The sequence below is a fragment of the Telopea speciosissima genome, chromosome 11 (assembly GCF_018873765.1).
Source record: "Telopea speciosissima isolate NSW1024214 ecotype Mountain lineage chromosome 11, Tspe_v1, whole genome shotgun sequence".
Classification (NCBI taxonomy): domain Eukaryota; kingdom Viridiplantae; phylum Streptophyta; class Magnoliopsida; order Proteales; family Proteaceae; genus Telopea; species Telopea speciosissima.
Window position 1 is genome coordinate 15,623,704 of NC_057926.1, and position 11,930 is coordinate 15,635,633.

General features: G+C 48.9%; 1 protein-coding gene across 1 annotated transcript; it reads right to left on the minus strand.

Moving 5' to 3' along the window:
• Nucleotides 1–497: 497 nt before the first annotated feature.
• Nucleotides 498–1,666, minus strand: LOC122644655 (multiple organellar RNA editing factor 3, mitochondrial). Its single transcript, XM_043838042.1, has 4 exons — nucleotides 1,250–1,666; nucleotides 1,051–1,148; nucleotides 865–930; nucleotides 498–742 (listed from the first exon to the last, which is right to left on the minus strand). The coding sequence occupies exons 1-4, from the start codon at nucleotides 1,606–1,608 to the stop codon at nucleotides 567–569; spliced, it is 699 nt and encodes a 232-aa protein (XP_043693977.1). The 5' UTR covers nucleotides 1,609–1,666; the 3' UTR covers nucleotides 498–566.
• Nucleotides 1,667–11,930: the final 10,264 nt, after the last annotated feature.

An 11,930-nucleotide genomic window follows, 5' to 3' on the forward strand; every position in this document is an offset into this window, starting at 1 on the left:
GAAATAGAGGACATCATGCATAATTAAAGTAGACCAAATATTTAAGTAGATTTAAGTCCTTGAAAAGTGATGAGTTGATATTTTCCTCATTCTCCAAATGGCAAAACACATAACATCACAGAACAAGAAAAGCAATTCCGAAGTCATCAATATAAATTAATAAACAAGGAAACATGAACTGAGAAAAGAAAAAAATTTCAGTAGGAGTAACGATATAACATGGTAAGCTAAATAATAAAATAAAGTGCACTAGGAACTATCTAGGATCCAAGAAAATCCAAACCAAATCCCCACTTGTTCATTTATAGGAATTGAAACATGTACTACAGAAAATGGTAGTCAAAATATTCACATTTCCAACTTTCCTACAAGACATTTTTCACAGCAATGTCATGAAATATGCTACACAATCAAGCACAACCCCCCCCCCCCCCTTTCCCAACAAATTAGAAATCAAAATTTCTACTATATTAACCCACTTCACTGAGTTATCTCCTGATTTAGTAAGGGATCACTCCCTCCACCCTGAGACAATTCTTGCTGACCCATAGAACTTGTTTGCATTATCAGTTGCCTTTGGGCCCAACTGTCTCTGTCACTCTATGCACTGGTTCTCTTCTTTCAACCTGCATTGTCTCCCTGCGCCTATCGTACCTTGGTCGCGGTCTGTTTCTAGTTTGCTGCCTCTCATTGAACCTGAACTGTGGTCTATGGATGACTTTCCCATCGATGAACAAATCGCCTAATCGAATATAAGACAAGGATAAGAAATCTGAAAACCTTCTATATCTTACCAGAAAACTTCAACAGTAATGAACAAAAATTTTGGTCATTAAATTTGTTACTCGTTCGTTTAGTACCCACCTCCATAGTCTTTGTTGGGCACATCAAGATATGAATCAGGCAACACCCAAAGAACACCAGGTTGTCCTATTCATAAAAATAAATCAAGGAACTGATTTGCTATATCATCCAGAATCCAAATTAAAATGGAACATGACCATCACCTTAAACCCTAAACCCTAAACCCTAAACCCTAGGACTTAATACCTTTAATCTTGTAGGAGAGCTCTTCGGAGACCAAAGCACCAAAGCCCGTATATGTAGTAGTGCAAACCGAGTAAATCTTCTTCTTCGCCTCCTCTTCGCTGATAAACGCAACAACCAGAGACGATGAGATGGCTAAAAAGAGTCAAAGATTGGAAGAAACTTACGGAAAAATTAAGGGGAAATTAAAATTATGTAGCACCTTCCGACGACAGCGGCTAGTGTCTTGACGTATGAAGCTATCATCTCATCCTCAGAGGGTTTAGGATCTTCAGGGAATTCCATGACGATGAGCCAATGCTCATAGTCACAACCATCGAGAAGAATCGTCTCCTTGGGGGGCCTATTGCTCCAGTTGGGAGAAGAATCGTTCAAGGGCGAATACCCTGACCCAGATGTTTTTGGTCGAATCGGGATTCTCCTCGACTCCGGAGAAAATTGCTGATGCTGCTTCCCGAGAACAGCCAATGTCAATCGTGAATGAATAGGAGACGACAATGATGAAGAAGAGAGAGCTCGAGAGAGGAAAGAACCCAGAGTGCGTCTGGTCAAGAGCGCCATAGTTGTGCTTCACTTCGTCTTGTCTCCTCTAATAACTTTCCTGTTCTGAATCTTCTGATATGCTTTTTCTGCGGTTTTGCCTTTATATGTTGGTCACAGCCTCACAGGTCAACAGTTTCACAAATGCGTAAACCCATTTTGGAATCGATTCTAATCTATTTCTTCTTGGTTCAGGATTAGTTCTATATCCAAAATCGATTCCGAGAATACATACCAAACATAATTTTAGGTCAAATTTCACGGTCACCCCCTATAAGTTAGTTAAATGGCACAGACATACCAAACCTGGTCAAAATATCAACATTCCCCCTGACATTAAGCATAGTTAGCATCCACAGTTGAAATGTCCATTTTAACCTCTTAGTTATTTAAATAAAAACGATTTCTTCCCTCTTCAGTCTTCACAACTACGAATTTTTCTCCTAGGATAATAACAGTCGCCTCGCCTCCCCTATTAAAGTAGTTCATTAAGTCTTACCAGAGAACCTTTTGAGCATTGATCAAGTCGATCAAAATTTTTAGAAAAAAAATGAAGGGATTTGAAAGAAAACCCAAGTCTTGATCGAGTTGGATACTGTTTTCATAGCTTAATACTATTTTTTCTTTTAATAAGTATAAGGGAGATTTTATGAATTTCTCAGTGGTCACCATGCACAAATTTTGCAAACAGAAGAGAGAGAAGATCAAATCAAGCTTGTGTAAGATTTCCATAAGGTGGGCAGGCATAGTCCCACATTATTTTCACAAAATCGGTTTAATTGTGTTGATGGGAGCTGCCTTAATGGTATGAGTCTAGCTACTATGTGTGGACCTAAAGTATTGTTTCCTTAATGGGAAGGAGACCCTAGTTTCTATGCAGGGTTGGTCCCTACCCTCACCACTATAAATAGTTGTCACTGGTCCATTAAGTGACTAACCTAAGAAAACCTAAAGTTGAGTGGAAGAGGGTAGACCAGACCAACGCAGTTCATGTGCGACAAAGATCGTCAAGAATTTGGCTTCCACAAACATAGATCTAGGTACGCCAAGAACACCTCTGTAATTTTATTGTATGTTCATTGATCTCCATGAATGTTCTGCATGAGTTATTCTATCAATGATATTAGAGCTTGATCATGGTTAATCAATGGCGCTATAATTTTAATTGATTTGTTATTATGCGTGAATCGATCCAGCTAATGAATTTAAAAAAATAAAATAAAATAAAATAAATTTGGGATCGGCCATGGCCGAAACCATTGCTGAACCATGGCCGACTCTGTCTCTATTTTCCCAATCGGTTTCGGCAACCAGAAACATAATTAAAAAAAAAAGGGGGTTGAGGCGGTGGTGTTTTGAAACCCTAAAAGGGTTTTGGGCGTTGGGTTTTTCCGGAAAAATTTTTTGGCCGTTGGATTTTACCGGCCATTGAGACCGGGGTTTAGGTCACCGGTGGTTGGCGAACCTTCGCCGATGTTTTTGCTGGTCGTCAACCCATGATCCGCCCACTGCAAGAGGCGAAAGAAGTTTTTTTTCCATTAAAACCCTTTTTTTTTTTTTATTCTCAATAAATCTCTCCCGCCGGTAGGTTTTACCAGCCACTATGGCTTGGATTACATTTGCCGGAGCACGATGATCCTTTGCCGGCATTTTTGAGGCTGCCGACCCATTGTTCGGTCACCACTGGAGGCGGCGGTGGTGGGTGTTTCTTGTTTTTTTTTTTTAAAAAAAACCCTGAAATTTTCGTTTCTGGTTTTGTTTTGGGGAAGAAGATGGGGGAATATTCCCCATCTGATTCCCCCATTTAAAAAGTTTATAAAAAAAAAAAAGTCAAAATGTAAAAAGGTAAAAGTTAAAGCAAATGGGTTATGCTATCGTGCGCACAATAGGGGCTGCTAACGTGCGCCTGGGTCAGGTCGACCCGATGACCCGACCCGGCAACCCGGTTGAGTGACCTGAAGTTTGACCCGACCCCACTCGGTTGACCGGTCAACATGTTGACCGTTGATCACAGTCTGATCGGGTTGGATTCGGTCCATTTGGTTCGGTTCTGGCCCATGTCTTGGGTGGTTCGGTTCTGGTTCATAAAACATAATCTAAAAAAAGAGAGGAGGAAAACAGAAACAGTTACAGAAATTAGTTTGGTTTTGTTTTTGTTTTATAAACAGAAATAGAAATGGATTTGGTTTGGTTTTTACTTTTTCTATTTTATAAACAGAATCTATAAACAAACGAAAAAAAAAAAACCAAAAATAGAAATAAAAAGGCTTTTGGTTTATTTTATGTTTTTGGTTAATTCTGTTTATACTTTGTGCTGTTCTGATTAGTCATGATAGGGAACACATAACTTCTAACACTAAGAAAAAAAAAATTTATGTGTTTTCAATTTTTCACATTGTTGCATCAGGAAATTGTCGGGCAGTCCTGCGAGTGCCGTCACCTGCAAGAGGACCAAGAAGTCACCAAAGAGAACCGGTGTGGTACCGGCCTAGGGCTCTCCGATGCCAAAGTTAGATCTCCTGAGCAAATAGATGAATAGTGATTATTCAAGATGGGTTGAGGGTGTGAGATACCTCTTCTTTTATAGTGGTCTGTGGCGGAGTGGAGAGTCCCTAGTTAATGTGGAGTCTTCTTCGTGGGTGGAGGAGTCCTGAGTAGCAGGGCTCCTCCCTGGTTGGTTGTCTTCCCGTGAGAGTTAGTATCCCAGTAGGGTTGTCCTTCTTGGTGGATAGATCTTTCTACGTGGTAGATAAGGTCCCTGGTGCTTGAGTCCATTTGGGTTACGTAAGTGGTAGGTGATGGCCCGGAGTCCTCGCAGTGGTGTATATCTTTTTAGCGACGTGGTGGTGGTGTAGTCCAGCTTGTACCTGTACCCTGTCGAGGTCTCAACACCTCAGTGGATGAGGCCTGAGAGGGAAAGATGTCCAGGTGGTCCTTGGCCCAAGGTAGGTGGTGCCCAGGGAGGCTGGCGCCCTGGTGGATGGCACCCAAGTGCGGGTGATGGAGCCCAGGGTGTAGTTGGTGTCCGGGTGGATCTCCTGTTGTTCAGGGACACGTGGCATCTTCTGATAGGTTGGAATGATTTGTGGTTCATCATTTGCCCCCCCCCATTCTCTTGGAACAATGTGCTCAAGAGAGTTCTCTATACACTTGTATGCTACCTAGGGGGTTGGCGGCAAATAATCTCTCTCAGGGGGTGAGTCTGCAAATTGTTGGGTGAGGGAGAGGTTGTGGGTTCAAACCCCTCCTCTCACATCTTTTTACCTTTTTCTTTTTTGTAGAGATATATATTCTTCTTTTTCTCATTCATTTTCTATTTCCTCTCATTTCCTCTCCTTCTCTTGTCTTTTTCCTTCCACTTCTTTGTTTTTTGGCTCTTCTCCCCTACCTTGTTTTTTGTCCCTCTCTTGGTGTGCCCCCCAAGTGTTTGTCACATGTCCTCTCTCATGTCCTCCCTTGCCTGTTAGCCTTGGGACTTGGTGTCTTGTGGCTTGCCTTTGTGGTGTCTTCTCTGCTGGAGGTGTGCCTACGGTCTTGTCCCTAGGCTCGTGCTCTGACCACCACCCGTGCTTGGGCCTTGGCTTTGACCTGTTCCGTTTACTCTTGGCCACGGCCACGCTTGCGCTGTCGCGCTCGCCTGCCGTCGTCTTGCCACGTCTGCTTGTCGTCGTCGTGCCTGCCTTGGTGCATCACGCCCGCCCAGGTCGTCACGCCCGCCTTGGTGCCTGTCGTGCCCGCCTATTCGTCACGCCCGACCTGTAGCGCTCGCCTATTCGTCAAGCATGACCCGTCGTGCCTGCCTTGGTGCCTGTCGTGCCCCCCTATTCGTCACGCCCGACCCATCGCGCCCGCTTGTCGTCATGCCCGTCTTCTCTCGATCGCGATCACCGTCGCGTTGCGCCCGACCACCTTCTCTTAGTCGCACCTACCTTGGTCGTGTCCCTGTCTTGGCGTTTGGTGCCTGTGGTCTGCGGTCCGCGTCTATGTAGTGGTCAGTGCTTTGCCTTGTTTCGACCAGTGCCTTTACGGAGGTTAGCACCTGGTAAGAGCCTATAAAATATATATATATATATATATATATATTTTTTAGATGACTTTCCCTGATCAGTTCACATGTTGGTGGTTGCAAGTTGACATCCCTCTTCAGGTGTTGGAGACTGTCGCTCCGAGTAAGTAGCTTGATCCTTCCTTCTTTATTCATGTCATCTCCCGACGACTGCAATCCGGCCATGGCCCCGGTTGAGTATCTTGGGGAGTCTTTGTCTGGGTCGTCCTCCCCGGCAGGCACCACCTCGTCATTACCCTCTCCCCCTGCTAGTGATGGGGAGGAGGAGCTTCCTAGAGGCTCCGCCTCTGGTGTCAGTAGGGGTCGCAAGGTTCCCCGGGCCTCGATTGGGGATCCTCGCAGTACGTTGGCCCAAACGGCTAGTGTCCTGACCACCTCGGACTTAGTTTCTATCCGTCGCGAGTTTCATATCCCTCTTGAGATCGTTCTTCATGTCCCCGGTCCTAACGAACGTGCCTACTCCCATCGAGCGGACGAGGTCTGCCTCTACCGCATTTTCTTCACCTATGGTCTTCGTCTTCCCGTCTCCCACTTTGTGGAGTTGGTATTGGAGCATTGGTGCCTTACCCCTAGGCAGGTGGCACCCAACTCTTGGTGGATTATTTTAGGAGTATATGTGTTTTTTGCCCGGGCGGGGCGTGCAACCACTGTTCCCCTGTTTTCGTACTTCTACGTTCTGAGGAAGGGGGACGACGGGTGCCACCACTTCGCCCGTCGTGCTCCCAAGGGGGCTCTTGCTGCATTTGATCCTATTGTGGGGATTACCGACTCGGTGAAGCGGTGGAGGGATCACATCTTCTTTGCCAGGGTCCCCCGATGTGCATTGCGGTCTACCTAGGAGGCCATTGATCTCAAGTGGGTGAACTGCCCTCTTGCGCTGAGTGACTCTGAGCTCGACACCCTTTGGCAGTGTCAAGGACACGATCCGTTCGACATTCATCAGTTGGATTTCGAGGAGTTCTTGTGCCTCTGGAAGTTGAGTCCTGATAAGATATTTCCTTTTTTGCTTGCATCCATGTTTATCTTCTACTTTACTAGCTGCTTGACTTGTACTGTGGTCTTGATTTGATGTTGTTATGCAGTGAGTATACGGTCGGACCTTAACGTTTACCGGTCCAGTATGCGGAGGAAGGGCCCTTCAGTCGCTCCTCCTGCGAGTGGTTCTGGTTTTGGAGCTGCTGGTGTCGACGTTCCCCAGGTCCCTACCCCTTCTTCTCTTATGGTCGCGGGGACCAAGCGAAAGGGTGGTCCGGATTCTTCCAGTGTGACAAGGTCCGGCGTGCGTGTCATCCTCCCACGTTCTTCTCCCCCCGTCGTTGCTACTTCAAGGTCTCCTGCTTTGCCTCCCACTGTTGCCCCCCTGGGGCCTTCTACTTTGCCCCCCTCTATGGGGAAGGGGGTGAGTTCTTCTTCAGTCGGCATGGCTGTCGACCCGGCAGTCCCTTCGTCGCTAGTGCTTTCCTTGGATCTTGAGGAGGGTGCGACACTGTCTGGGCATGGCATGCCACGGGAGTGGTTGGATAAGGGGAGGCTCCCTACTAAGAGTTTAGCCCTGCAAGGGCTTAGTGATGCATTCTTGGCACAGACCCTTTATCATGACATGGCCTCTGTAAGTCCTACCTCTTCTTTCCCTTGATCTTTCGTGCTTGTAGCTTTCCCTGTATACTCAATGGTTGTGTTGCTTGCAGGTTCAGCACCACACTACGAAGGTGGTACTCCATCTTGAGAGACGTGCTTTTCGGGAGGTTCAGTTGTCCCGCCGGCTGCAGGGTCTGGAGAGGGAGCTCCAAGGGCAGAAGGCGGCTCAGGAGGAGGATGTGGCTTGTGAGAGGAGCATGGCTGAGGAGCTCAGGGTGGCGTCCGAGGGACTCAGGGTGGTGTCCGAGGAGCTCCGAGTGCCGTCTGCTACAGCAGCTGAGAGTTCGACCAGAGTCCGCGCCTTGGAGGAGGAGGTTCGTGCGATGAGGGAGAGTCCTGAGGTTGAGCTGTCCGCGGCTGGGGAGAGAGTTGTGGCTGAGTTCCAGGAATCTCGAGCGATATTAGACTTGTTCCACGAGAGTGCCCAGGAGGTATATGAGGGGGGTATCCGAGATTTGGCGGATCGCGTTGATACAGCATAAAATCACCTCACCAATCAGAAGCCGCCACGTGGCCGAGCCGGGGTCACCCCAAGAATCGAATCGAGCTGAATTAGAAACCGGGCCGACCTGGTCTCCGTCAGGTCACATAGCTGGGCCGAGCACTCTGTTGAGCCCGCGACACATCACCCATGTCGACCTCCTCGGCCGAGCATGCACAGGACGACCTAGGCCGAGGTGACTGACGAGGTCGACCTCCCTGGCCGAGCATACACAGGACGGTCAAGGCCGAGGTGACTGCCGAGATCGACCTCCCATGGCCGACCTCCTAGGTCGAGCCCTCCACCAAGGTCATCACAACGGCCTGCCAGGAATCGTGGAGCCACGTCAGCACCGCTCGAGTATCCCAGGATAAGGATCGAGCCACGACCCCTACACGGTATTAAATCACACTCCCATTAGGACTCTTACCTTAACAGGAGTCCGACCCCAAAAATGTCTCTCCACTCCGCTCTACATGGAAGAGCCTTCCACGAGAAGAACTCCTACCATATCAGGACTCCTCCAACCGCCTCATCTCCCTCTATAAATACCCAGGTATGGAGCACAATTCCACAAGTTACTTTTACTAGCTGTTACGCTGTCGCATTGGAGACCTAACTTGAGCGTCGGAGATTCCTAGGCCGGAGCCACACTGGCTCTCTTGCGCTCACTTGGTTTTTTACAGGCTCATCCGTGGGTGAACCGTGCACCAGAGGTTTCCACAAGCAACAGATTTGGCGTCGTCTGTGGGAATGACGTCAGCAAGTCATCGTCGTTTCTACTAACTTCACGAGCAGCAACAATGGTGCACACAAGATCAGGTCAACATGGCTCAACTTCTCGTGGGGATGAGCTGTAGCCTGATAGGCAGGCGAGACACTCGCCACCTCCTGAGACATCGCGGCAAGGCGCGACTGAAAGACCTCTGCGAGGGGAAACTGCACAATGGAGTGCAGGAACCGCGGCTGATCCAATCCCACCACCAGTGGGCGAGAATAGAGGGAGGGTGGCGGATGCGACGGCCGGGGAAGGGCACCCTCAGGCTGAGCCTAACCCGGATGGGCTGACCTTGCCGCTGTCGCCGCCTTTGCCTGACAACTTGGACCCCGAAGCATCGGCGAACAATCGACAAGTTATGGACTTGCAGCTGCAACCGCTCCACACCAACAAGATGTTGTGCACCTTCATGACCCAGATGGCTTAGGGTGGGCTAATGGGTTAGCCACTAGTCGCGCCTCCGCGGGCACCTGCGCGTGTCATAGAAGATCCACGGCAGCACGGTGATCGATAGAGGGCCAAGCTTAGCCGAGCCGCATCATCCCATCCCCGAGGCTGAAGAACTCCCCCTCCACGACTAAGTGGGGCAATCGACGAGATGAGCAAAGACATCGTTGAAGCCCGAGGGCCATAGAGGACATCGAGCCAGCAGGGTCAGCTGTGCGGAGATCAATCTTTTTTAAATGGCTCAATGATGACGAAGGATCGAGGAGACACCAAGACCGGCATGTAGAGCCCCGAGGGCGGCGCGCTACAAGAGAAGAAGAAGATTCTCACCGTAGCCCCCGGTGACAAAGTCCACTTCGCTGAAGAGATGGACGAAGGAACCCACATGAGTCTGACTATAGAAATGGCAGGCGGGTGGGGAGGAGTGATGTGGGCCGAGGTGAACATAATGGCCGGCCTCATCAACGCGAGCGAGAGGATCAGGATGGCCGACCTCATCAGGATGAGCTGGCCGACCAGAACGACCGACTTCGGTAAGAAAAAGTGTAAGATCCCATCCAAGCTTAGGAGCAAAATGGCTGAGCTCCAGAGTTTGAAATGGAGAAAAGGCTAAGGGAGCTGACCGAGCAAGTTGAAGGCTTAAGAAACAAGCCACCCCGGATGCTTACACACTGGTCGGGTGTCACCCCTATCCGCCTGAGATCATGATAGCACCGCTTCCGGTAGGGTTCAAGCCACCTCCCTTTGATCGGTATGATGGGACTACTGACCCGACCGACCACATCAACTACTTCAACGTAATGATGACCATGTACAACAGGACAGAGATTGTTTCTTACCGAGCTTTCCCCTTGTCCCTAAAGGGTACGATAACTTCTTGGTTCTCTTGGCTACCGCCAAACTCTATTACAAGCTTTGCCCAACTTTGTCGAGCCTTCGTCACGCGGTTCTAAAGTAGCATAAAGCATAAGAAGACGATAGTGAACCTCCTCAGTGTGAAGCAGAGGTCGGACGAGTCGATCCAGTCGTACATCTCCTGGTTCAACAAAGAATCCCTAGATGTTAGGGACCTGGATGAAGCCACAACTCACACCGCGATGAGCAATGGACTTGCGCATGAGGACCTGATCAAGGACCTGACTCAAAAATCGACCAAAAGTATGGCCGAACTCCTTGACAGGTGTAACGAGTTCTCAAACATGGAAGACATCCTCTAAGCACGCAAGGGGAATGAAAGCAAAAGTGAGAAGAAGAGGTCATCCACTGGAGACCAAAAAGATGAGAAGAGGACCCAGACTGATCGTCGAGCTGAAAGGGCTGACCGAGCTCGAAGTCTCGACTACGCTCCCTTAAATGCATCACGGAAGGAGATCTTGATGCAAATTCAAGACGGTGGATACATCCACCGACCTCGCCCAATGCAAGCCGGCTCATCCTGAAACCCGAACAAGTATTGCCTATTCCATAAGGACAACGGCCACGACACTGAAGACTGCTATCAGCTGAAATGAGAAATTGAAGAGCTGATCAAAGTAGGGCATTTGAAGAAGTACATTAAAGGCAACCGGGAAGAAAGGAGTAGTTGCCGAAACGACGACCGTGACTAGAGGAAAACCGAGCCTAGGTCAGATGGTCGTCGAGCTGATCGAGACGAGAGTAAAGCCCAAGCTGACAAAAAAGATGAGGAGGCCGGGCCAGGTACTGACAATGGAGCACCCATTTACACCATCCTCAGAGGACCTGGACAAGAGTCTACTCGAAAGGCCAAGGCAAACGCGTGGTTCGTCGGAGTCACCGAGATGCCCACCAAGAAGCTTAAGCCAACGGCGACGATCTCCTTCACCGAGGCCGATCTCGAAGGTATAAGTTTACCTCATGATGATGCTTTAGATGTGTAGGTAGAAATTGTGAAGAGACCCATCCATCGGGTATTGGTCAATACCGGCGCATTCGTGGACCTTATGTCACTAGACGTGTACCGACAATTTGGCTTCGGCGATGAAGCGCTTAAATCGGAGGGCACCTCACTTCACGGGTTCTCGGGAGCCACCACCACCATTAAAGGCTCAATCAACCTACTGGTCACGATCGAACAAGCTCCATGTCAAGCAACGATCCAGGTCAAATTCATGGTAGTACGGTCGGTGGTGGCTTTCAACGCCATACTCGGCCGCCCATCATTGACCGCTCTCCAAGCCATCATCTCGCCGACGCACTTGAAGATGAAGTTCCCTACCCAAAACGGTATCGGCAAGGTCCGAGGTGACCAGAAGAAAGCACGGGAGTGCTATGCTACTTTTATCAATCAAAATAAAGGCAATGTTCGAGGAATGGCAATGTGCGTCGAGCACCTCCCTGAGGATCAGCGGGATGAGCTCACCGAAAGGAGAGGACGACCTGTGGAAGACCTGAGCCTGTTCCCCCTCAGCGAGGAAGAACCAACAAAGGTGGTCCAGCTCGGATCATTGCTGAGCGAGGATTAAAGGAATCAGCTCAGAAACTTCTTAAGGGCAAATGCCGATGTCTTCGCCTGGTCGGCTGCCGACATGCCAGGTATACCAAGGCACATAGCCGAGCACCCACTCCACGTGGATCCAAGCCGAAAGCCGATCCAGCAGAAGAGAAGAAACTACGCCCTTGATCGACAAGCCACGATCAAAGAAGAGGTAGAGAAGCTTCGTTGATCAGGGTTCATCTGAGAAGAAAAATTCCAGACTTGGTTGGCTAACGTCGTCATGGTCCCTAAGCTGAACGGGAAGTGGAGAATGTGTGTCGACTACACCGACCTCAATAAGGCTTGTCCGAAAGACGAGTACCCGCTACCTCGGATTGACCTCTTGATCGACACCATGGCAGGGCACGAAATGCTAAGCTTCATGGACACATACTCCGGCTACAACCAAAATCATGATGCATGTGGAGGATAAGTCATA